This window comes from Nelumbo nucifera, chromosome 1 (genome assembly GCF_055504915.1).
Source record: "Nelumbo nucifera cultivar China Antique chromosome 1, China Antique-T2T, whole genome shotgun sequence".
Classification (NCBI taxonomy): Eukaryota; Viridiplantae; Streptophyta; class Magnoliopsida; order Proteales; family Nelumbonaceae; genus Nelumbo; species Nelumbo nucifera.
The window spans coordinates 85,996,920-86,023,670 of NC_142649.1; the positions used below are offsets into that span (position 1 = coordinate 85,996,920).

At 37.6% G+C, this 26,751-nt stretch overlaps 1 protein-coding gene across 2 annotated transcripts; it reads left to right on the top strand.

Moving 5' to 3' along the window:
* Positions 1-41: 41 nt before the first annotated feature.
* Positions 42-25,097, top strand: LOC104599524 (apoptosis inhibitor 5-like protein API5). 2 transcript variants are annotated; one of them, XM_010262099.3, is made up of 17 exons: positions 52-414; positions 566-727; positions 2,890-2,989; positions 3,215-3,280; positions 9,035-9,132; positions 9,248-9,322; positions 9,518-9,667; positions 12,143-12,169; positions 13,293-13,358; positions 13,470-13,535; positions 20,205-20,315; positions 20,677-20,766; positions 20,856-20,962; positions 23,992-24,106; positions 24,220-24,285; positions 24,373-24,476; positions 24,557-25,097. In XM_010262099.3, exons 1-17 carry the CDS (start codon positions 328-330, stop codon positions 24,735-24,737), a joined length of 1,671 nt encoding a protein of 556 aa, XP_010260401.1. In that variant the 5' UTR covers positions 52-327; the 3' UTR covers positions 24,738-25,097. The 2 variants fall into 2 exon arrangements, with proteins under 2 accessions (XP_010260402.1, XP_010260401.1); XM_010262100.3 differs by lacking the exon at positions 12,143-12,169 and having other exon boundaries at positions 42-414.
* Positions 25,098-26,751: the final 1,654 nt, after the last annotated feature.

Here is a 26,751-nt window from a genome sequence, read left to right on the forward strand (position 1 = left end):
TTTCAGTAAATTCAGTACTTTATTACACCACGAACACCGTTCATTGTCGAAGAATCTATGGTGAGACGGAGAGAAGGCAAGGGAAAACTCCGCGGCTTCGAAAGCTTTTTCGGCCCTCTTGTGCCTCTCTCTCTCTCTCTCTCTACTCAGAACACATTTTTTCCCTCTCCTCCGCTTCGTACTGTTTTGTAAAATTATACGGAAGCCACCAAAATGGAACCATTCTTCCCCTTTTAATCTCAGTTCCTCACTCTCTCTAGATCTCCATAAATCTTTCTCTTTTAATTCTTAATTAATTTCTCTTGGGTCCAACCATCTTAACCTGCAATGGCCGATGGGTCCGAAGAGGCCAACGATATCGAGAAGCTCTACGAGTACGGCGAACGACTGAACGAGGCCAAGGATAAGTCCCAGGTTAACTTCAATTCTTCAATCTTTTTCATTTTCATTTTGGGTTTTCTTTCTAGGGTTTTAAGTGGTGTTATGAATTGAATTTGATGTTAGCTACTTTTTGTTTTCGAAAAAGCTTGATTTTTTTTTTCTTTTTGGCTCTAAATTGACGCAGAATGTAAAGGATTATGAAGGCATAGTCAGAGCGGCCAAGGGCAGCATTAAGGCGAAGCAGTTAGCAGCACAGCTTATTCCCAGATTCTTCAAGTTCTTCCCAAGTCTATCCAGTCAAGCTGTTGAAGCCCATTTCGATTTGTGTGAGGAGGAGGAGCTTGGTGTAAGTAGCTAATTAACTATCCACCATATTCTTTGTTTTCTCCATGCTTTTGAGTAAACTCTATTTATATTTAAAACTTTTTCACTTGGTTTGTTTTAGTTTAGAGATGATACTAGCATTTCTAGACATGGCTGATTTACAGTTATTGTATCACATACCATGACAATCATACAATTCCAGGAAGTCTCAGAACCTGGAGACATGATTGGTCCCTATGTTTGGACTGCGTTAGCAGCGGAGTTTTGGTTGAATCTGGAAAATCAGAAACCATCAGGCTGTGGCGAGAGATTGCGTCACCATGTTCGGATTGCTTTATCAATAGAGTTCTAGATGCACTTTAAAAAAATTCAAGTTGCAGATATAGTGGTAAACGGCAATTGCATTGGCTATATGACTATATGCAATTATGCACCTAAGGTTGCTTCATATACTTGAGGTGTGTAGATGTGTAGGTTCGTTTTTAGAGGTTAGGCTGCTTTATGCAGTCACAAAAATTCCATTATTATTATTTTTTTAATATCAACAATGCCAGTTAAAGTGCTTTATTAACGGGGACATTTATTATATACAATATTCATAAAAATATTTATTATAAACAAGGTGTCCATACTTCAAAGTTGGGAGGAAGGACCAGAAGTAAAACAAGAAAACTGAAATCTTTAATAGCTCCACAGGCTGACCAATGCATCTTTTCCCAAGCACAATAGCTATCTCAATAAACCCATCTCTGAATGCAAAGAAGCTCTGGCAACCCAACTTCTGACTAGCTCATCTGCTATAGGGTTTCCTGATCTTGAGATCCAATTGAAATGCTAAGCAGGATTCTCATCCTGGTTACCAATGATCTTGTCTCTCTCATTTGCTGTTGTAGTTTCCAAGGTTTGATGTAGAGCCCATCCAGCCAATGCCAACTGATGAATTTCTTTCGACTTCTATGGCGTCTGTTCCTAGGAATTAGCCTACCCTTATTCCTTAAACAGTGCAGAAAAGATAGACTTTCTGCCCTTATTGCTGTTTCTTCTCTAATAGAATGAGGATATGTCACTATTTCCTCTCCCACATGCCTCTAAAGGTGTTTACAATGCATTCTTTAGTAAATGCCACTTAGTTGCCTATGGAACAACTGTCAAAATTATGCTTGACCCAACCTTGAGATGAAGTAATCTATCTTTTTATCAGCAGGCAAAACATTATTTGCCTTGGATGAAGAAAAGATGCTAATTGCATGCCTTCCTCTAAGGACAGAATCAATAAGAATCCCCTTAAACTCTTCTCTTGTAGATATCCAATTCAGAGGGGCTACTCTTATAGTGACAATTTCAGTCACGAAATTTGTCTCCATGGTTTCGATCTTGAAAGGTTATTGCATTTCTCTCTTTTCATTGTTCCCACAGGGTTGCTGCCCTTGTACTTCTCCAAGTAATTCTTCCCCTCTTTTTGTTTGGATAGAGGCATGCCATGCACCCATAATTAGTTGCATAAGAGCTACCGATGAAAATGTCGTTTACTCGTAGTTGTCTAGGTATCAGCTCAAGGTTGGATAGCCTAGTGACCCAGCTGGTTGAAATGTTGAACTGGTCAAATATTAATTCCCCCTTTTTTCTTTAGTTTCAAATTTTCGCCATTTCCATCATTAACAAAATAATTCTTATTTATTACTTATTTTTGTTTAATACGATGAATATATAATATTAGAGACATGTCCATTTTCTACATATTTTCTATATTTTTTTGTACTTTCTCCATTTATTATTTAAATATGACATCATGGGTTGATCCGTTTGACCCAGATGATTTAACCACTGATCCATAATCTAGACAGAAAAGTGGTTTCTTTTCCGGGTTGGTTTTAAAAGCACTGATGAATATATGTTGTTGTGCCTAGTGGCAGCTGCATATTTAGGCTTCATAGGTGATTCTGACACCCATCATCAAAATGTCTCCAAATTTTGGATATTCTTTCTTTGAGTTTCTGCTTGACATGACTGCATCATTAATTTTTCCAGCTAAGGATTTCCACCTTGTACTTAATTTGCCATTAATTTCTGAAAGTGGTTTCTACTTCCAGTTTTGTCTCAAAATGCAAACCAATATTTTCTTTACCTTCAAAATATTCATTTACTTATTTGAAATATAAACTCTGCTATTACCTGTGACTGCAGATTCGAGTACAAGCAATTCGTGGTCTCCCTCTTTTTTGCAAGGATACACCAGAATATGTTTCTAAGATTGTGGACATTCTTGGCCAACTTCTTACTGCTGGTAATTTGGTTCTCAAGTAATATTTTGAGTACAAAGGGCAGGGTTGTAAATGGCGGAGCATGCATCTCTTTTTCTTCCCCTTTGTATATTTTATGGCTTAGTTTTAATTCAATAATTTGATTTGTGTTACTGATAAAAATTGTTTATACTTTTCATAGCCTCAGTCTCTTTCTCTCCAATCTCCATCTGTCTTTGTATTCATCTTGGTTCTCCTCATTCTTTCAGAGGAAAATGTGGAGCGTGATGCAGTACAGAAAGCCCTTCTATCATTGTTAAGGCAGGATGTAAAAGGTAATTTCCTTTGCTATTAGAAACCTTGAAATCTTGAAGCAAAATACTATTGTTTTGGGGAGGGGTGATCCATTTTAGTTTTGGTCTCTTGCTCTTATTTTTGTAGATTCGTTCATGAAAAAAGTTTGTTGCTCCATTTATCATCTTTTCCCATTTTGCATTGGTTATTGAAGAAGAGTTTCTCCAGTGCATGTTTGCTAGGGACTTACTATTGCCTAACAGGATTTTAAGGAAGTAAATGCCAGAAACATGCAATGGATCTGGTAGAATCCAAAGGTTTAAGCAAGTGATAACTCATATATGATGGACTATATTGAGTGCAACTTCAGTGATATTAAGAGAGTATATGGATAAATGTTTTGCCTTGGAATGGGGGGTTGGAAAAGATGGATGGCAAGAAAATGTTTTTAAAAAGATAAATTTCTATTTCAATTCCTTTGTGAAAGAGAGGTTCAAGGGGATGCATGTAGAGTGAAATCCAAGTTGCTAAAATGGAGATATTCCTTGTGGTTTCTAATTGCTGTATGGATAATGGATATTGATTACATGTAAGACGAGAGTTTGAGAGACATATAGTAGTATCCTTCATGCTTTATGGTTATGGAAGCTCATGAATTAAGTGCATGCTCCAGGACAGTCATGGTACTATACTCACCGTCTATTCTGGGCACAATTGTTACAGAAACTTAATTGGGCTGAAATGTTACCAATAACTGCAAGGTGTTGAGAATGGAAAAGTCTCTCAACTTTAATAACCTTCTAGTGGAGGGAAATTCTAAGGTAGTGGCAGGATGGTTTAAAACAAAAAGGGAAGGACCTTGGATGTATATGCATAACATAAGAGAGGTTATGTGCTTGACCAGAAAAAAAGGAACATCTTTCAAGTTTCAACTGCATAAAGAGATCAGTCAATGGTTTGGCTGATTTCTTAGCTACACAAGGGGTTCATAGACATTAGTTGTATTGAGGAGTTGGGAACAGGTCTCCCATGGAGATTGAGTGTACTTTAAACTTTAAGAAATGACTGGATGAAGGTAGATAGCCGGGGCTAGTCTACCAAAAAGGATCAACTGGTTCAAACCTGTCTTTGTATTTTGTTTATTCTTTCATATCAAAACAATAAAGTTTTAGTTACTAATCAAGAAAATATCATTCATGTTTTCATAAGGAAGAATGTGTTTAGTATTGCAGGGCCAAAAGATGATTGAAGGGATGTCAAATTCATTCTTTTCTCTAGACCTGTATGAGCTAAAAGAAGTTGGTTACCAACTTACAAGGATCCCACATGATATGTAGAAGATTCAAAATTTTCTTAAATCATTGCTTTAATGTGCCTTATTCTCATGTTATTATCTCACATTACCTTTTTCTTCTTCTTTGCTGTTTCTGTTATTATCTTCACGTTTGTTTTTTTAATGTTCCTTAGTCATTACTAATCCATAGTTGTCAAGACATCTAGGCAATTTTGGGTGATAGTGGGGCACCCAGTCGCCTAGGTGCTCTCCTAGACTAAGAATTTTATAAAATAAAAACTAAAATTTGGTTAGTCCCCTAGTTTTATAAACCATGTAACATTCATATTAATTAAAAAAATATAAATTCTTTATATTAAGAACATTAAATATCTTAATAATGGAAACTCAATTCGGGCAGATATTTGGACAGCAGTTACAGGTTTAAGGAGGGAAAACAATGAACTTGAAGGAAGTGGAAGTTGCAGGAGATTCAAGAACAACCATTGCGTGTCTAAAGGCTGAGCAGAAGGTAGCTTGGAGCTATTGATGTTATCATCAGAGAGCTACAAAGAATAATTGAGGACTTGCAAGCACAAGTGAAAGGTTCCAAGGGCTGCCAATGGACTGGCAGATGACCTGGTGAAGCAAGGTGTACCAAGGGATCAATTGTATTGGGGCCAAGTTGGCTAGGGGTTGATGTTTTCTCTTTGTTTGGAGGTTAATCGAGGCTAGCCTCCCTATTTGGGCTCTTCTGCTTTGATGTACTCTCATTTTATTTCTGATTAATGAAATTCAGTAATGTTATTCATAAAAAAATCCCTCTCAAAACTTGACAAATCATTATATGTAAGACAATCATATTTTAAATATATTAATTTCAATATATTGGTAACAAAGAAAGAAATATATTAATTTCAATATTTTCAAAAAAATGTAATAAGTATTTAATACAGCAATTTCATATGAAATTAGCAACTAAAGAAGGCTATAATTTCATGTGATAAAAATTTAAGATAGAGAGCAAATAAAAGAGGGAAAAAGGTGGGTGGAAGTGTGGAACTACTGTTTCATTTAATGCAAGAAAGAGGGAGAAGAAAAAAAAGAAACGTCTTTGTACTGATATACTTTCTTTTCTCTTGTCAAAACCATTGGGTCTTTAACTTAAAACTTCAAAGCAAAGTATAAATGATGCATATGCTATATAATAGAATGCATTGATGCGCACATTAGTAAGACATAGCAATATTGATGATGTTATAATAAGGCACCTGGCTTCTGATTTTGTTGCCTAGGCGGGTGGGTGCCTTGTTGCTATAAGTCAAGGTGTACAGGCAAGACACCCAAACAAGGATGCCTAGTAGCCTAGCTGATGCCTTGGCAACTATGTCTAAATCATCCCTTAGTTCTTGTTCCTTTTCTAAATTCTATCACTATCTTCCTTATCCTTTTGTTGCTTCTATTAAGTTTCTGCAATCCTTAGACACTACAGCTTAGACTTGATTCCTTTGTTTTATTATAGAAACATACACCGGAAACAATTCTGAATTTAGAGAAGAAGAAAGAAAAGAAAGAAGGAAGAAGAAGAAGTTCAGGAGGAAGAAAGATGAAGACAAGGGCTTGATCGTATCTCTCTCCAGTCCCTTAATCATGTTTTATTAGAATTGATTGATTGATTCCAATTTAATGTATAATTACAAGGGTGCTCCTTATAGGGCAGCTGAATAGATAACAGTAAAGAAACAAAGGAAAAAAAGCCCACAACTAAGGCCCATTAGCCAATAAATAAAAATAAACCAAATAAACCCAACGAGGAAATAAGACAGTAAGGCCCATTAGGCCCACCATCTCTACACTCCCCCGCAAGTTGAGCATAGATGTCAATCATGTCCAGCTTGCTTACATAGTGCTTTAACTGTACCTTAGGAACGCCCTTGGTTGGAACATCTGCTAATTGCTGTGTTGGTAAAAAAAATCTGCTAAGTGCTCCTTTGAAGCAATGAAAGGGAGGCAGACCTTCCTCTTTATCTACTCTTTCTCGTATGAAATGTTTGTCTACCTTAATATGCTTCATTGTTCATTCTATCATGCTGAATTGGGTTATTAGCAATATTGATGGCATTTGAGAGACTTGAACCATAACAACTTTGAAACCCCATGGGCCATGGCCCTGTACTCTGCCTTAGTTGAGGATCTAGCTACCACAAAGTACTTTTTTACTTCTGACTTTTTTTTTTTGATTTTTAGCATTTTTTTTTGTATTTTTGTGCCTTGCTTAAAAAAGGTGCGTGCCACGCCTTGTGCCTTGTGCCTTGCGCCTTACGCCTTACGCCTTACGCCTTACGCCTTACGCCTTATGCCTTACGCCTTACGCCTTAGGTGCAAATTGGCCCTTGCGCTTTTTTTTTGCGCCTTGCACTATTAAAACACTGCTTAGGGTTAAGTTTGGTAAGGAATTCAAAGACCCTGTTCCTCTCCATTAGTATCCTTTGAGTTTTAGCATCTTTTGTGCACCCCCATTGAATTGTCTCCATCAAATCGATTTCCTACCAGAGAGACTTTAGCATTGAGAAGTATATGCTAAGGGCTTCTCCCCTTGTTCTAAATTATTCACATCATTCTTTAATTTATAAGCCCTAGCAACATTTAACTCCTGTGAGTGGGTTTCTTTAGCAGTATTCACCCACAACTTGTGTTGATTGATATGTTGTTGCATATAATTAACCAGTCGACCTGCATCTATGCAATTATCCTGCATCCACCTCTCATAGGTAAGATCATCCTGCTTAGGTTTTGCCTTACGTCCAGTGGTTTACCTCCATTTTCCTCTTCTACAGACATGGAGTAGTCATTGCCCCCAACAGAGTCTCTACAGACCCCTTGGCTAAATCTAGAGTCAGTAGATTGTTTTGTCTCAACTCTAGTTTCATCCATTGATTAAACGAAAACAAATGAAAATAAAAACAAGGTACTACTAATCAAATAACACTGACTTGAAGCCAAAGTTGCTCCTTTGTAGCAAAAAACTAGGGTTTCAAAGTACCCAACAATCTGGGAGAAAGAGAGAAGTTATAGCCGCTCCTACTAGACACTCCAGAAACTTTTCCAACCAGAATCAATCTCTGAATAGGTTGACAAACTTCCTTTTAAGCTTCGATCACAGCTTCAAATTGTCTCTAGACCCCTTAGTCTGATTTCTCCAGTTGGCTAGGGATTTTGGGAAAAGTATCCAAGAACTTGTCTTGGGTCTCAATCTGAATGTTTAATCCTCTCCCGAAAACTCCCCAACTAGGTGACACCAACCTTCAATTGACCAGCAACTTAATTCTGCACACACACTGTGTATGGGCCAATAAAAGGAAAGAAGGAAATGGTGACATACTCTGGTACCAAGAAGAAATATAAACCAGCAACAATTCTGAATTTAGAGAAGAAGAAATAAAAGAAAGGAGGAGGAAGAAGAAGGAGTTCAGGAGGAGGAAGAAAGAGGAAAAGGGAGGGGAAGAGAGTTTGATCGTATCTCTCTCCGGTCCCTTAATCATGTTTTATTAGAATTGGTTCCAATTTAATGTATAATTACAAGGGTGCCCCGGGTAGGGTGGCCGAACTGATAATAGTAAAGAAACAAAGAAGCAAAAGCCTACAACTAAGGCCCATTAGCTAGTAAATAAAGAAACAAATAAACCCAATAAGGAAATAAGACTCTAAGGCCCATTCCACCCACCATCTCTATAATTATATTTTGAAACAATCTTCCATCTGTCTCCTGGTACATGTAAGCTAAATCTCAAAACAATCAACTTAAGATATTGTGGTGTGGTCTATTTCTAGCTTGATAGAGATTCCTCCAGTCTCCAGCCTTTGATATTTTTGACTTTTAAGCTAAACAAGTTGAAGTCCTTGTTGTCTGTCATCATTATTAGTGAAAAACATGTATATTTTGTCAACGTTGTTGGAATTGGATTTTATGATGGGTGGTTGTTGTTAAAACTAAATGGTGGAATATGGGTGTCTCAGGAAACTTAATGGTAGTTCTAATTGATCATTGAAACGAGGAATGTTTTTAGGTTGCCTGACCATATGCAATATAAGCCATTATGACTACCAATGGTAAGCACATTGGCACAAATTAAAGGCTTCGAGGAAAGGATGAGTAGGCTATGAAAAGTGTCAATGGGGGTTCTGAGTAAGTAAATGAAAGGATATAATCTGTTTTATACCATGGATTCAAAATGGTTCAGACAAGGCTATGGGTAATGACAATTATATTTTTGATAATTGACTAACATGACATGTTGATACTATATCAATAATTTATGTTTTTCTTCTTGTGGTCCACTGATTGGTTTTATGCTAGAAGCCAACTATATGAATTGGTAATTGGTAAACATCTTTTAGTTACATATCTCAGCTCCATAACTTCGTTTTCCATGTATAATGATTTTCTTAACAGTAATGTAGCAAACTGGGAAGCTCTTTCGCTGCACCATTTTGTGTTGCATGACACATTTGTTCCTTGCAGCTTCTTTGTCAGCCTTGTTTAAACATATTGAGAGCACTGATGAACCAAGTGCGGATGAAAGTATTCGCGAGAAGGTTCTGAACTTTATCAGGGATAAGGTAAGAAGCCTATTATATAAGCTTTATAGTGTCCTAGTGTCATTTGTGCTGTTATTTTTTGTTTTTTGGATTTATTTGTATAATCATAGTTGAGTTAACAGTAATTCTATTTCAGGTGTTCCCTATCAAAGCTGAGCTCTTGAAGCCTCAGGACCAGATGGAAAGACATATAACTGATTTGGTAAAAAAGGTAGGTTTGTGATAAGTTTTCTACGGTCTTGATCCTGTATAAGTATATTTAGTGGCATGACTGTAGCTTGATGGGTTGTTTGTTACATTTTGTTTTCTTTTATTATTGTACGTTAAGTTTTTCTGAATTTCAATTATAGTTATGTTATTTTGAGGACAAAATCTGAAAAATGTTAGTTTAATTGTGTTATTCTAGAGTTTGCAAGATGTAACGGGGGCAGAATTTAAAATGTTCATGGACTTCTTGAAGAGTTTGAGTCTATTTGGAGACAATTCTCTTCCTGAGCATGTGCAAGAACTAATTGAAATTATTGAGGGGCAGGCTGATTTAGATGCGCAATTCAATGTAAGTTATGGACATGAATATATAGACATGGTATCTTTTGTTTCATTTTATTCTAAATGTGCTCATTGTCTGCTAGACACTCTAAGTTGTGATGGCTTTTCTCAGATAAAACCTTGATGCATTTCTATGAACGTCTACAAACATTGCTAGAAAAAATAGTTTTGGTGTATTTTCCTCTTGCATTCATGTTTTACAGTTTTACTACTATTGTTTTTGATAAATAGTTTTACTACTATTTTCAACTATATTATGATGAATATGTATGTAAAGGGATTAATCTAGAGGATAGAGAGTTGTCTACTTTGCAAGAATGTGTTGTTCTGTCACCTCTTGGCCTATGAAATACCTAGGGCTTCCTCTAGGAGTCAACCCCAAAGACCATAGCTTTTAGAGCCCAGTGATTGATAGATTTTCCAAGAAATTGGCAGTTTGGAATACAAATTACATCTCTTTAGATGGTAGGATCACTTTAATCAAATCAACTTTGGCAAATCTCGCCGTATATTACTTGTTAGTGTTTAGGATATCACAAAGAGTGGGTAAGGTGGTTGAGTAGATAATGAGGGACTTTTTGTGGCAGCTAGGGGAGGGAAGAAAGATCATTTGATTAAATGAAAAGTGGTGTCTAGGAGTAAGAGGCTAGGTGGATTGGGAATTGGTAGCATTGAATATAGGAATTCTGCTTTGCTGGGGAAATGGTTGTGGAGATTACAGTTAGAAGGGGGCAAATTATGGCATAAGGTGGTAGTGAGCATCCATGGGCTTTTTGACAATAGATGGGATGCCAAGGTATGTACAAGGGCTTCCCCTTGGAAGGTAATACACTCCGTACTCTCATGTTTTCTCACTCTCATAAGTATGATGTTTGCTTAAGTAATAATATTCTCTTTTAGGAATATGTGTGGGTGGGGCAATATCCTTTAGTTCAGTTTCCAAATCTCTCTGCTTTGTCTTCTTCCAAGAGGGAACCTATTTCAAAGTCTGCAGTCCCTTCCCCTAGTTGTCTTAGCTTTGATTGGAATCTGGGGTCTAGAAGGGCTTTGAGGGACTATGGAATTCCTGGTTTAGTCCAATTCCAACAAATCCTTTGATGATTTGTTCTTGGAACTCTTTAAACTTGATGGTCACATGAGCTCTTATGGCTTCGGGATCCTTTTCTTTCACTTCTTTGATGTTTTATCCTGGCCTCTTGCTCCTATGTATCCCTTTCCTGTTAATGAGGTCTGGTACAGGACCATTTCTCCTAAGGTGGGAGCTGGGAGCCTTTATTTAGGAGGTTTTCATGAGAAAATTAACATTTGTGACATGCTCCAATAATGAAGGCCAAATGTTTGCTAGTCTTCCCCATGGTGTGTCATATTGTGAATCTAATGGTGAGTCTTGCTATCACTTACTGATCACCTATCTATTTGTTGCTGGTATTTGGGAATGGTTTCTCTTGTTGTTTGGGTGCAGGTGGACTCCTCTGAATTTTGTATGAACAGCTTGTCTTTTTTCCTAGTTCTTTTGCTTGGCCAAAGAAAAGAAGAAGCATATTGTGGAAAACTACAAGGGCCACAATCATTTGGACAGTTTGGGAAGAAAGGAATGCAAGAAGGGATTATTGAATGTATAACTAAAGAAGGGATTATTGAATGTATAACTAATGTGCTCCATTGTAGTCTATGGAAAGCTTCTTTTCATTTACAATGGATGACATCTTTGGAAAATGGAAGGAAGTGGCGGAGACATCACCGAAAAGCTAATCATTAATAAAGAGTGGTTTTGTACAGAAAAAAATGGTTTATGAAGTTGAATTTTGATGGAAGTAGTAGGGGGAATCTGGGGCCATCAGGAGTGGGAGGTGTATTTAGAGATGAGAATGAGCATGTGGTTGCATATACTCAAATCCAGTTAGTGCTGGAGATTCACTAAGGGCAGAGATAAGGTGTCCACATGCAAGGAATATGTATTTGAAGAAGTTAGTCTTTATGGGTGATTCAAGATTGGTAACAGGATTGCTGCAGCATAGAGAGGCTGTATTATGGCGATATAGAGATGAGTTAAAAATATTCAAGTGGCTTGCCCAAGACAGTGAAGTGAGAATTAATTGGGTAAAGAGAGCTGCTAACAGCATGGTAGATGAATTAGCTAAGCTAGGGGTGGGGGGAGAACACATGTTGTGGGTTCGATTGTAACTGAAAAATACTAGATATGGCAGGTGCCTTCTCTGTAAAGGGGATATTTGTATATATGTACCTTTATGTTCTACATTAATAAATTTGACATGGTTATTGATAAAAAAACATGTATTAAAGTGGTTATTCTGTTTGCATCTACTTATGTGGGCATGGGAGAAGAATTTCATGACTGAAGGAGATCATATGCATATATAATCCAGGTTACAGAAAGGAATACAGTGACTGTCTCAGCTTCTTGCTTTCAAGTACACTGGTTTTGGTGGTATAATTTAGTTTTTTTTCTTTTTTGTCCCAGGCAAACTTGGAGGTGGGGAGGGTGAAGGTGGGATTCTGTCACACTAACTTTACCAGCTGGCACCTTTGATCTTCTGGTATTTTAATTGTATTTATATGTATGAATCTCTAAATATCTGGCACCTTTAATCGGTAGTTTTCAAGGTGCCAAGGTGAGGCTAGTTGACAGGAGGGCACCTTGTTGCCAAGGTGATGGATTTTTTTTTTTTTTAAACAAAATTCCTAATTCCTAGTATGATTCTCTAGGTTCCATTAACTTGAGAAAATATTAGTTGGTCCTATGATTTTTTTTTTCTCAATTTTCTTCTACATGGAAATAAGACATGGCTGGACAAAGGACTGAGGACCTTTTAAGGTTAAATAATAAAAGACTAATTTATTTCAGTTTCTCTCTTGAATTGTGGAGCAATCTTACACATGTTAGGGCTGTAGGGTAAATGCATTAGGATGTAAATATGCTCATAATTTCTGCAGGAGGTTGCCCAAGTATACAATGCATTTTCTTTATAATCTATGTGTGAATTATTTGATTTGCTTAAAGCAAGTGGAGGCATATTGTACAACTTATCTGAATTTTCAAACTTCACGTTCTATACATGTGGAATCTTTTATTACATTCATAATTTTTTTTTCTCAAAAAGGTAAGATAACATGTATTAATTCTCAAAAAGATGTACATGCCCATAAATATAGACATATGTTACATTATGTGCAAGTAATCACTCATAACCTATGGTTCCTTTGTTCCTCAGCTCTTAGGTTTTCATTAAAAAGGAGGAAATGATAATTGCTGATCTGGTTCTACAATGATATAATCGATCTTTAGATTGTTTGATATTTCATTTGAGCTCTGTTCTGCAATTTTTATTGTTAAGGAGAGAACAAATGAACTATTTTATTTGATTTACCAGAGTTTAGCTGGAAAATAATCACAATGGTAAATATTGGTTTGGAATTTTGGTAACTTTTTATCAAGTATTTACTATCTATTTGAGTGTAATTATGATGCTCTTATTGGTCCTTGTATACATGACAAGTTTTTTTCGCTCTTAATGCTTTTATCTATTTGAAATTAGATTTTTACACCGAAAGTTTTCTATTTCTATCGTATATGTCTCTTAGTCTGTATTTGGATGTACTTAAAATGACAGGTTTCAGATGTTGATCACATTGATAGATTGATTTCATGTCTATACATGGCTCTTCCATTTTTTATGGTATGCATTGTGTTTCAATATTCTTTTTCCTATTAGTCAAACATGTAGACTTATTTAAAAAATAGCAACATTATCTTTCTTTTTGTATGACTGAAACCATACTTTCCTCAGAGGGGTGCATCGAACAGCAAGTTCCTTAACTATTTGAACAAGCATATTATACCCGTTTTTGACAAGGTAATATTTAATTTTCTCTTTTGACATTATGAACAATGAAATCTTCTTCAATTGTTTTTTGGAAAGTCATATTGTTCTTATTCTTATTCTTATTCTTCTTCTTCTTCTTATTATTATTTTTGATCAATAACATGGAAAGTCATATTATCCTACTATTTTGTTGTATCTATGTAGTATGTAGGTTGTTCTTCTTTATTGTTTGGTGAACTCAAATGTATGCCTAGCAGAATGTTTTTTTTTTGAAGATTTTTATGTAGAAATTTTCTTTTGACAATGATTGTTTTTTTTTTTTCTTTGGAATGAATCTGTTGTGCCCTCTCCTTGACACCACTTCAGGGCAATCCAAAAGAAAAAAGCCCTGACAGGATGGTGGTTGGGGGGTGGTACTGGGGAAGGCAGTGTCCATAGAAAATTTCTTTTATATATTTCTCTCTGCTCTTTGGTAGAAAATTCTGATCTGCCTGCATGACATGAAATTTTTATCATGCTGCTCATGCAGTGGTGATATATAAAAGTTGTCTCTCCATTTCTTGGTGCAATGGTTAAGTCTTGGGCTGACAAGTTTGAGAACGTGGGTTCGAGTCTGAGTGGCAACTTTGTGCAAAGAATGTCAAAGATTGGGTCTGTATTGAGTCCACCCCTTCCAAGACCCCAGATAACTGGGACCAACATTGGGTAATGGCCCTTAATAATGGTAGGGGTTTATATTCATAAGATGTGTAAAAGAAATATCTTTTAAATAGCTTATTTTGCCTCCAGACATATCCTCAGGTAAATAGGTGGGAGTTGGTTGATGCATGCCCTGTTTTGATGAAAAAATGGAAAATATTTCAAACTAAAACATACTTTATTGGGATTGTTGATTGGTTGTCATTTTCAAACAATACTTTAGTTGGGTTGAATTGTTTACACTAGTTAAAAGGATAGTTTCCCGATCATCTATTATCTTTCTTTGAAAAAATTTCAAGTTGTTTCTTCTTTTCGTGTCTTTTAGGACTCTTGGGATCTGGGGCTAAGGAGAGGCTTAAGAGACGCAAAAGTGGAATTGGCAGATGATCTGTTTTCTCTTCTTAGTTCAGTCTTCTTGGACCCTTCTTGTCCTGATAGTAGAATTTGGACTAAAACCTCTTCTGAATGTTTTTCTTGTTCTTCAATTCTTTGTTGCCCCCTACAAACCTATTTACACCCTTTCTTGTTAAAGAAGTCTGGAGTGCTCTGGTGCCTCCAAAGGTAAGGGCTTTTTGTTGGGAAGTGGTTCTCCAAAAAATTAATACCTTAGAAGTGCTTCATAGAAAAAGACCAAGTTGGTGCTTGTCTCTACATGTCTGTAGCCTTTGCTTAAGGAATGGTGAGATGGTAAATCATCTATTAATTTCTTGTCCCTTTGTTACTCTTTTATGGGATTGGTTCTCCTCTTTCTTTGATTGCAGGTGGAACTTTCCCTAAAGTGTAGAGGATCTCATTGACCCTAGCTTCTTCTGACGACCAAAGAAGAAGGGAAGGGTGATGTGGAGAACAAGGGCAACTATCTTGTGGGAAGTTTGGGAAGAGAGAAGCAACAGGATTTTCCAAGGAAAAGAAAAATCAGCTCCTAAACTTATTGAAGGGATCACTGTCAAGACTATACATTGGCTGAAAACTCTAGATTTGTTCAAGGTCTTGTCTACAGATGACTTGACTAGAGGTTGGAGTATAATAGCAAGGTCTTTGGTATCTTGTTCTACCTTACAAGCAACTTGGTTCCCTCCTTTACAACGTAATGTGAAATTAAACTTCGACAACAACTCTGCGGGGAACCTTGGTCCATTTGAAATTGGGGGTGTGTTTAGAGATGAGGGAGTAAGAATCCTAGCTATGTACTCTGGTCCAATAGGCGTGGGGACTCGCTTAGAGCAGAAGTGGTGGCCCTCCTTCAGGGCTTCAGATTGGCTAAGTAATTGGGTATGGAACAGCTAGAAGTGGAGAGAGACTCAAAGTTAGTAGTAGGGTGGGTGCAAATATATAGTCTGGGAACTTGGTCCCTAAGACAAGCTGTAAGAGAATTATTGAGCCTTACAAGGGAGCTGGGTGTAGTTGTTAAATGTTAATTGGACTAGGAGGTCAACAAATGCTTTAGCTAACTTACTAGCAAAGCAAGGGGCGGATGTTTTGGGCTGTGTTGTAACTTGATTGTTGTTTCAAGGGTCACCTTTTCCTTCTATAGGTGACAATTTGTAATTCTGATTTTCTAATTAATGAAAGTTAACCGTTTCCTATACAAAAAAAAGATTAGAGGTACAAAATATTTCATTACTATCCCAGATTGAGGAGCCTGATCTAAAGAATCCCAAGGAATTTTGGATGAGCAAGGGAGGAAGTTGAGACAAAAACTCAAGAAAGATTTGGAAGAAATACCATTGAGAAAAGAGATCTCTTGGAGGCAAAAGGCTAGGCATAAATGGATAAAGGAAGGGGATGAGAATACTAAGTACTTTCATGCCCTAGCTAATGGAAGAAAGAGAAAGAACTTTGTGGTAAAATTGGAATTTGAGGGTGAAGAGATTATAGATTAGGAGGAAATAGCAAGGAAGTTTGTGGATCATTTCAAGTTCCTGTTGAGAAGGCCCTTGAATAACAAATAACATGTCCAAGTTAGGAGTAGACTGGCCAAGATTAAGTGAGGAAAAGTGTGAATTGGTTAGAAAGGGGGTTTGATGGGGAGGAAATTGGATGGGAAGTGTGCCTGATGGTCAGATCAAAAGCTCTTGGTCAGGATGGGTTTACAATGGCCTTTTATCAAGATAGTTGGGAAGTGGTGAAAGAAGATCTACTTGGGGTCCTTAAGGAGTTCGTCGATAGACATCAAGTAAGCCGGGGAGTCAATGCCAGTTTCTTAGCCTTAATCCCTAAAAAATAGAAGAAGTCGTCCTAAGGATTTCAAACCGATTAGTCTGGTGACGAGTATCTACAAAATTTTGGCAAAAGTTGTCTTTGAGGCTAAAAGTAGTGCTACCTCTAACAAGCCAATCTCAAGGAGTCTTTGTGCAAGGGAGACAAATAGTTGATCAGATACTTATAGCCAGTGAATGTGTAGAGGATATGAGGAGGTTATGTGAACAAGGTGTTGTTTGTAAATTGGACCTTGAGAAGGCTTATGACTTAGTGGATTGGAGTTTCCTAAGGGAGGTTTTGAGGAATTGTAGCTTTGGGGATAGGTGGTGTAATTGGGTGAAAGGCCGCATTAGTTTTGCTCACTTTTCAGTGTTGGTAAAGGATGTGGTTAAGGACTTATTTCCAGCTTGTAGAGGATTAAGGTGGGGAGAAATCCCCTTTTGCCCCTTTATCTTTACCTTCGTTACAAATGTTTTTAGTAGGCTACTTTCAAAGGTAGATAGGGAAGAGACAAAAGAGGTTGGAGAATAGGAAGGAATAGAGTCCCAGTGACCCATCTCCAATTTGCGGATGATACTATTATTTTTAGTGAGGGGGTGACCTAAGGAAAGTGAGGAATCTCAAATTAAACTTTGATGGGAGCAGTTTTGGCAACCCGGGCACGGCTGGAATTGGTGGGGTCATTAGAGATGACATGGGGAATGTAGTGGGGCTGTTTTCTGACCCTATTGGATGGGAAGACTCCATTACAACTGAACTAAAAGCTCTGGTTTTTGGTATACAAAAAGCCTCGGAAATAGGTGTAAGGAAGTTGGTTGTAGAAGGCGACTCCAAAGTGGTGATAAGCTGGCTGAAGCAGGATGGAAAGGCTCCATGGGTATTCAGAAATGAGATTAAGAAAATTAATCACTTTACAAAGGATATGCAGGTTTTATCGATAAAAAAAAGGATATGCAGGTTTTATTTCAGTGGACTCTAAGAGCAGCAAATGGGTTTGTGGTCCAGCTAGCAAAGCAAGGGGCTAATAGGGAACATTGTTTTTGGGCTCTGTTGTAAGACTATAAAGCAAATCTTAGGTGGAATGCCTTTGGACATTGGGGTAGCCGAGGCTATCCATTCTCTGTACTAATATTCATATCTTTTTGTTAATAAAATCATTTTCACTAATAAAAAAAGAAGAGGGAGGGTTGGGAATAAGGAACTTGGTCCTAAAGAATGTAGCTTTTGTTAAGTGGTTGTGGAGATGGCCCTTAGAAAGAGAGAGGTTATGGGTGAGGTGATAGCTAGTATTCATGGCTGCCTGGAGAACGACTGGGATTCTGGTGTATCTCATCGGGGTACTTTGATTACTACTTGGAAAGCGATCCACAGTATCCTTTCCCAATTTATTAACTTTGTTAGGTATGATACTTATTCTAGGAACTCTATTTTGTTTTGGGAAGACGTTTGGGTGGGTTCTTCAGCCCTCAAAGACCTTTTCCTGGCATTCTATTCCATCTCCTTGTTTAAGCATAAGGTTGTTTCCCATTTCCTCCCATACCCTTTTCCCCGATGTCCTTGAATTGGAATTTTGGTTTTCGTAGGGGTTTAAGGGATGCTGAACTTGATATTGTTTTGAAACTTCTTTGTGTCCTAGATAGTGTCTCTTTAGATCCCCTAAAGCGGACAAAAGAATTTGGTCCCCCCATCCTAAAGGTTTCTTTACTTTTGTGCCTCTATATTAAAGGTTTTGGACTAGGTCTAATCCCCCTAAAATCACTTGGTGCTGCTGGGAAGTGTTTCTTGGGAAGATTAATACTTTGGATTGATTGCAGAAGAAAGTGCCTGTCCCCTCTTGGTGTATTCTTTGTAAAGCAAATGCTGAGGATTGCTTCCACTTAATAATTTCATGTACCTTTGCTGCAGCTATTTGGGTTTTGGATTTTTGCCTTGTTTGGATGTAGGTGGAACCAACCTGCGGATATAAGCCAACTCTTTGATCCATTGGCTTTTGTGTGGCCCAACAAAAGAGGAAGAATTATGTGGAAATGTATTAGAGCTGTGACAGTTTGGAGGAAAGGAATGCAAGGATTTTCCAAGAAAAGGAACAAAGTCTTTTCTTTATCAAGGAGCGTATCTTAACAAGGGCAATTCACTGGCTGAAAACTCCGGATTCTTTCCAATTGCTCACTTTTGACAACTTTTGGAGGATTTGGTTAGCAGTGGCAAAGAGCTCCTCCAGGAAGGAAAAGGTTATTGTTTCTTGGACCCCACCACCTGACGGTTGGGTAAAGTTGAATTTTGATGGAAGCAGTCAAGAAAACCTTGAACCCTCAGGCATAGGAGTCTTGAGAGATAAGGACAGCAACATCTTACACTTAGGTCCAGTGGGAGTAGGAGACTCAGTCAGGGCTGAATTATTGACGGCTTTACAGGGTATTCAGATAACAAACCATTTAGGAGTTGGGCATCTTCTCATCGAAGGAGATTCTAAGATTGTTGTCGGCTGGTTAACAGAGCTGGGATCAGTCATTTGGTGCTACAAGGATTTCCTAAAAAGGCAAGATGGTTAACTAATAATATGCCTGTTAGCTCACATTGGGTGACTAGGTCAGCAAATGCTTTGGCTAATCTTCTTGCTTAAGAAGGGGTTTTGAGGGAACATCTGTACTGGGCAACATTGTAATGTTTTTTGGTGTAGCTTTTACACTTTAATCTCAAGGGAGGTTGAACCTTGTGCCTCCCCTTGGGGCTTGGGGTGCTTGTAACATTTCTGATATATCATTAATAAATCTCTTTTCAATTATAAGAAAAAGGTCATTAAGGGCCATCCTCCAATTTTGTTCCTGGCTATCTGGATCTTGGGAGGTGTGGACTGGATATGGACCTAAACTTTGGTAATTTTTGCATGAAGTGGCCACTCTCATTAATATGGTCACAAAGAGATCATAAGTTCATTATTATATTAAATTTTATTTCTTTAAACTTGTAAATGTGTACGTTCTTTTGCATGTGGCAATTTTAGATGATGATGATGATAGTAATAATGTGTCTAAAGTTTTCTACAATTTTATATTTTGTGTATGGAAATAATTCTTATTTATTGCAATTATTTTTGTTTAACATGATGAACATATAATATTAGAGATGTGCCCAAATATTTTCTACAAAATTTTGATATTTTTTTGTAATTTTTGTGTTTTGATCTTTTTTATTTCTATTATTTAATTATGACATCATGGGTTGATCATTTGACCTGGATGTTGGAATTGCTTACTTGCCACCTTGACAGAACTCACAGAAGAATGGTTTCATTTTTGGGTCAGTTTAAAAAAACATGGGCTTTATAATGTTAAAAGTTTGGATATAAATCTAATTAGTAGAATTTATTAGTAAGAAGTCATCATCATAATACATTAAATAAAGGATTAAATGAGAGGAAATTGAACGAGTTAATTAATGCTTTAAATATGGGATTAAATGAGAGAGAATGGGAATTAATGCCTTAAATATAAGATTTAATGAGAGGAAATTGAATGAGGTGAAAAGTAGTACTTCAAATTACATTTTCTGTCCTCACAATTAGTCAATTAGAGAGGTAGGGGTATTTTGGTTAAAAAAAGTTCTACAAGCATATTCATACTTGTAGTGTAGATATAGATAGGATAGACAGTTCCGAGCTATTCTTTTGAACAACGATGAGCAACATTATTTGTATTAGAACTTCTTGAAGTTGAGATTGTTCAACCATCAGATATTTGATCAAATGAAAAACTAATAGCTATGCAATTTTGGTCTAACAATGCTTTTCATTGCCAGCTTCCTGAAGAACGGAAACTGGACTTACTCAAGAACCTTGCAGAAAGCTCACCTTATACAACACCACATGATTCACGTCAGCTTCTTCCATCTATTGTTCAGCTTCTTAAGGTAAAAGCTATAGAAATTATGCATGGATAATATTCACATAAAAAGAATTCGTACTTGGTTATTTAATTCATGGGTCATGGTGTCGACTATCGGCAACACTTTTACCACTGCTTTGCATCTTTGTTTTTTGATGCTGCAATTTAACCATATGCAATTCAATCTCACAAAAAAAAAATGTAAATGACATATGTCATGTGGGAGGAAAATTTAAGTTGGGTTGCCTGTCTGTATAGCCATCAAATTGTCATTCCTAGTTAGTAGCTCTATCACCCCCCTTCTCACTCATTGTTTTAACCTTTATTATTTAGCCATATGGAGCATCCGTCTCATAAAATTTCCCTCTGTTTCCGTTTTTTGGCAGAAATACATGCCTATAAGAAAGGCTGGAGAAGAAATGAATTTTACTTACGTGGAGTGTTTGTTGTACACCTTTCACCATTTGGCTTCAAAGGTTATTTAACATTTATGGTTCTTTTTTTCGACATACTTTCATGTTTATTATTTCTTGTTGACACTTACTTCTTTTTTGTTGTTATACAGACTCCTAATACAACAAATAGTTTGTGTGGTTATAAGATAGTGACTGGTCAACCATCAGACAGACTTGGAGAAGACTTTTCTGAGAGTTATAAAGATTTCACTGAGAGGTACCTTATACCATAGAGTCTTCTCTGTTTTTTTGGCAGTATAAAATTTATAAAAGGTACATCAAAGATTACAACAAAACAGTGGTTAGAGATTACCTGAACGACAGAAAAAACTCTAACCAGAATTCAGCCTTGTACAATATGCAAAGCATTAAAATCACCATGTCGACCACCCATTGCCCTATAGTGTACTCCAAATGTCTATTGACATCTCTGAATTTTAGAAGGATAAAACCCAGTCCAACAACTTTGAACCAAGGATCAAAATATTGGGAGCATTGTATCGTATATTTTGGATTCCAAAAGGGAACCCTCTTTTTTTGTAATGAAAAAATATATAAAATCCTACCCAAAAACCAATTTTAAAAAACTAAAAAAATATAAAAGTGCAAGGTTTTTACTACTGATACACCTCTATCGATACACAGGGGCATATCAATATTTTGAACCTTGCTTTGAACTAACCCTCGAACATATCTTCATCCTGTTGCTTGCTTTTCCTTCAATGATTCTCTCATTCCTTTCTTCCCATAGCTCCTGACATACTGCAAACAGAACACAGCTCCAGAAATTTTTTGCTTTTTTTTATTTCCTTATGAAGGCCAACATGCGAAAACCTCACTAGGCCAACTTGGCCCCACAGCTTGAAATCAAATAACCAAAAGAAGCCCCAAACAAATTGTGAAAATCTGCAGCCAAAACATAGATGGAGCGTATCTTCTTTCTTTGATCCAAACAAAGTACACGTGCTAGCCAGCTGCACCCCATTTTTCTTAAGATTGTTTAGCGTAAGAATGCCCCAAACACACTTCTCCACTGATCTTTCAACCTGATTTCTCGACAAGGCTATATAGAATGGCTTTTTTTTTTTAAAAAAAATGGAAATGTTAACTTTCATTACTGAAATAGATAAACGTACAAATGTCAACCACTCACTACTAGAGTATATGCCCCGTAGGCCCCAAAATTAACTCAATGATTACAGTGCAGCCCAAAACAGATTTTCCCTATATAAGCTAAACCATTAGCTGATCTCCTGATCCACTTGAAGAGTATCCCAACCTCCCTTGCATAGCTGAAAATTTCCCTCATTTGCAGTCTAAAACTCCAAGCCCAAAACTTTCTTTCTGCAACGATCCTAATAGCAACTTTGAGCCCCCTTCCATCTCCAGATCATGAAAGTCTCTTTTTTTAGGCAGCCTCAAGCCTTGAAGTAAGGCCATAATCTAAGCTCTTAGTGAATCTCCCATCCCTATTGGTCCAGCATACAACCAGTCTACCCTCCCCATCTCTGAATACTCCCTTCACTCCAGAGGGGCTCAGATTACCCAAGCTATTCTTTCATTCCTTCCATTGCAAATCTGATATGTTTGTTTCCATTGAGTGAACACGGATACGAGAGTGTCCTGTGTATTTCTCATTTTTCAGTTCATTGTCATAAAGCCTTATCTCAACTATATGGGCTTGGCTATCATGATGATAAGAGTTTTGCAAAGGTTTTAAATACTGGTAGCCAACCTGATTTAACCCCGCTTCTATCGCTTGGGACTGGCACTGCAAGACAAGCTCACATTGGCAGAATTTAAAACTGATTTGCATCTTTTAGTTCTGTTGAAGAATCATAGGGATTACCTGTTTGGATATTCTCTAAAAACTTAGTGCTATCTGCCTTTCCATTATACAAAATGAAAAAAGGCTGCTTGCATTGGGAAATGTATTATCCTAATTCCAGAGAAAGTGCTCTTTGGTGTTGACTGTTTTTTGAAGTTTTTTACGAGAAGAGGTAAGGAAGCTTCTCTTTAGTGCATAAGTTGGTTAAGGAGACCCTTATGAACAATTTGACATTTTACCAAGAAAATAAATAAATAAATACCATCTTATGCAACTTCATATCCCATCTGCAACAGGCTAGGTCACCAGGGGATGACATGCTAGGGGAAGATTAAAAAAAGTGCATTACCCAATGTTGGTCCCAGCCATCTGGGGTCCTTGGGAGAGGTGGACTGGATATGGACCTAACTTAGGGATGCAACTTGAGTTGGGAATTTGCTAATTTTTCAATGGACCTGAACCCTAACCCAATGCCAACATAGTTGAAATTCTGCAGCCACAGACCAAACCTTTGTTATATTTTTCTTTCATTTACACAAAGTGGCCACTCTCAGACTTGAACTTGCGTTCTTATGCTCATCATCCTGAGATTTTCCCAATACACCAAGAATGTTCATATTAGGGGAAGATTACTAAGGGGAAAAAAGATCTGTGCTTCAGTTACAGAAAAAGGATGGAAAATTGTTACTTCTTGCTGCATAATCTTGTCTTTCTGGTACCAAAGTCTCCTCCCCCAAAGCCAAGTATTTTGATACTGGCTCTTCATGGTTCAGTGGTTTCCCTCTTTGAAGTGGTTCTATGAGTGGCTCAGATGATGTTATCGATGAATTGGTAAATATCTTGGATAAAAAACATTATAATAAGAAAACTTGGATAAAGACTTTCCTGTTTTTCCCTTGTAGCTTAATTAGTAATGGCAATGGGATGGGCGGGGGCAGGAAGCCACTCCCTATCGCCGTCCCCGTGAAAATACTTATCCCTGTCCCCACCAGAAGGGACAAGGTTATCCCCATCCCTGTGGGGATCCCCACTCCCTGTATTTTTTTTTTATGATATCAATCATTTAGTTTTTGTTTTTTATTTTATTTAAAAATAAAAAATATAGTAGTTAGAATTTGCTCTGTTAGAAAAGATCGAATATATTCAAACATATTCAACCATATTTTTAAAATACTAAAAATATGGTTGATTGCTCTCCCTGTCCCTGGCAGCGGGGATGAAAGTTTCCCCATCCCCATCCCCATCCCTGCAGGGGGGAAATCATCCCCATCCCCATCCCATTTGGTTAGAAGAAATTTTGGGATGGCTAGTGCAAAAGTTTAAACTAGTTACTTGGTCAAAATTGTTAGGTTAGGTGTTTGGTATGAGGTTTCTCTAGAAGGATAAGATCAACATTGTTATGGTCGACGGTAATGCAGATTGAGTAATGTAGAGGATCTAGCCAGGGCCACCATGAAGAAACTAACCCAGGGAATGGCAGAGCACAACAAGGCAATGGCAGCTGCTAAAACCGATGAAGCAAAAGCTAGCATTGTAAGTTTTATTTTATTCTTTTTATTTTAAAACTTGATATTTTGTCGAGTATTAGCATGGTGTGTGGAGCCATCTCTTATATTAATCACAATCATTCTTTCTGTTCTTCGCAGAAAGTAAAAAAACAGAATACTACAACAGGATTGCGAACCTGCAATAATATTCTCGCAATGACCCAGGTTAATGATGAAAAAAGACAAATTCCTGTTTGATTTATATTTGTATTTTGTATCTTTGCTTGACAGTTTCACTTCTGCTGTATTCAGCCATTGCATTCAAAATCACCTTCATTTATTGGTGATAAGAAAATCAATCTCTCATGGAAAGAAGTGGCAAAACCTTCAACACCATCAACGACTGCTCCAGTGGGGTAAAAAAAAATCTTTGCCATGTACTCATCTCATCATGTTCTGTGTTTTGGTGCTAATTGTCATTGCACTTGCCTTGTAGGGGTAAGCGAACTGCTACAGATACTAATGGTTCAGGTGCTCCAATAAAAAAAGGACGGGGTGTGGGTGGTGTGCAGAACCAACTTGTTAACAGGGCTTTGGAAGGTTTATCTCGTGGGGGCAGAAGTGGTGGAAGAGGTAGGGGTTGGGGTGGACGTGGCCGAGGAAGGGGCTATCGCTAAAAGTTTGGTTTGCTTGGTTCAAGGTGATAGCCATAAAGAGATGTTCATCGAGTGTACCATTGTCTATTCCCTTGGTATTCAGCTTCTCATGAATTCTGATCCCTAGGGAAGGACGCTAACTAAGGTTTTCTGAGGATTGTCTAACCGAGAGAATCGGAAGGGATTGGGCTTGGCATTCTCAGTCCTGCTGGCTGCGACCTGTAGAAGGATAGAATTTTAGTTTTTTAGTCTTTTAACCCTGTTTTAGACTAATTGTTCTCTAACTCACTGTTCTAGTGCATGCAAAATCTTACCTGACTAGATGAGAACACCTTTCTTCTATTCTACCAATTGAAATGCAAGGCTTTGAAATTTTCTCAATTGAAATTAGGCATGTGGTTGATATTTAGCATTGTCACTGAATCCATTTATGTAAAGGCAAGTGGGATTCAAGACAATGTTACTATGCTGTCTGCAGTTTAATACCAAGAAATGGCGCATTTGCATGGGACAACATGCAAATTTTCTGGGTGGTTTGATTCGGTTCGCTTGAACTCCTGGTTTGTTTTCAGCGTTGAATGATGAAAAATTTCAGTTAAATAATTAATCTGGCTCCTCGAGATCAACATGCTGCGACTGCCAAACAAGGACAAGGAGCGAGATGTCTTATTGGCCAGGGCCAGGAGGAGCTGATTGCTTTGTTGTAAATGATTGAACAGGACCACCATGACCATCCTAAAAAAAGGCCAACGATTCGGTAAGGTACTTTACTGTACTGTATTTGATCTTTCAGTGCTTGAGCCAAGTTGGTAAATAAAACTGGAAAGAGCCAAGTAGTAGTAGATTTGATGAATTTAACATTCAGATTAAAGTTGATCCATGATCGCGAAGTGGGGCAAGGCCAAAAAGTCCAGCATACGGAAAACATATATGAAGGGGACCTTAGCTTTAGATAGTCCAAAGTTGCAGAAGCTTGGCGTTAGGCTTTCACCAGTAATTTGCCACAGAGAGCAGAAGTTTGGTGTGAGACTTCACCAGTAAATATGGTGAGGTTTCACCAGTTAGTACCATTTGCCCGTTTGAGAGGGTTTTCCCGCAGTGGCTTCCGGCCTTACAAGGTTGGCCCCATACGGAAATCCATGAAGCTGTGTTTAGTGAAAACCCCAGAGAGTTGAAAAATACTGTCGTTGAGCTGAGGACTAGATTTTCCATTGAAGCTAGTTTTGGTAACTTCTCTGAAATGGGCTCTACTGTGTCGCCAGATTTCGATCCCTCAAGAAGTGTGCATTCTCTCTAGTTTAAATCAATATGATTTTCAAGCATCTGCTCTGCATAGTTTTCTTCTGATGGGCTCACGCTAGATAAGTGCTTGGTGGAATTTATGTTTTTATAATTAACAGTTGAAATTCTACCAATCAACAACAGAAAAAAAAAGGTCGGAATTCTGATTGGGAGCATTGATCAGCTTGTAATGTTGCAAGTAGGTTTGTCGCCTCACATCACATGGGAGAAGTTGAGGGCAGTTTGTATGGTGAATCAGTTCTGTTAAATAGCATTACAACAGTATAGTTTTATTTCCATTATTGGAGCCATTGAGGACCACTCATGTGCCAGAGAGGCCCTTGACGGTTAAGGTGAAGAGATTCTCTGAGTGCGGCGTTTCAAAACCTGATTCGAACTGCTTTTCCCTTCCTTTAATGTAGATGGGTCACTGGTTCAACAATCTGGGTCATTGGGTCAACTCCTGACCTTATGAAAATAGATAATATTCGACAAAGATAAAATAATACAAAACTTGGTAACCTGATGAACGGGTTAATGGTTCAACTATGTGGGTCATAGGGTTTATTAACTAATTTAATGGTTCTGTGTAATATGTTGGCTCCCAGCCTCCCAGGACCAAGGTTAGACCGGAACCGTGACCAGGTCACCACCCAACCGGCCGAGTCAACCTCGAGTTGAAAGCATTGCTCTGATGTAAGTTTGAAGGCTCTGAAAAAGGTAAGAGTGTATTTAGGATTTATCACATAGAGGA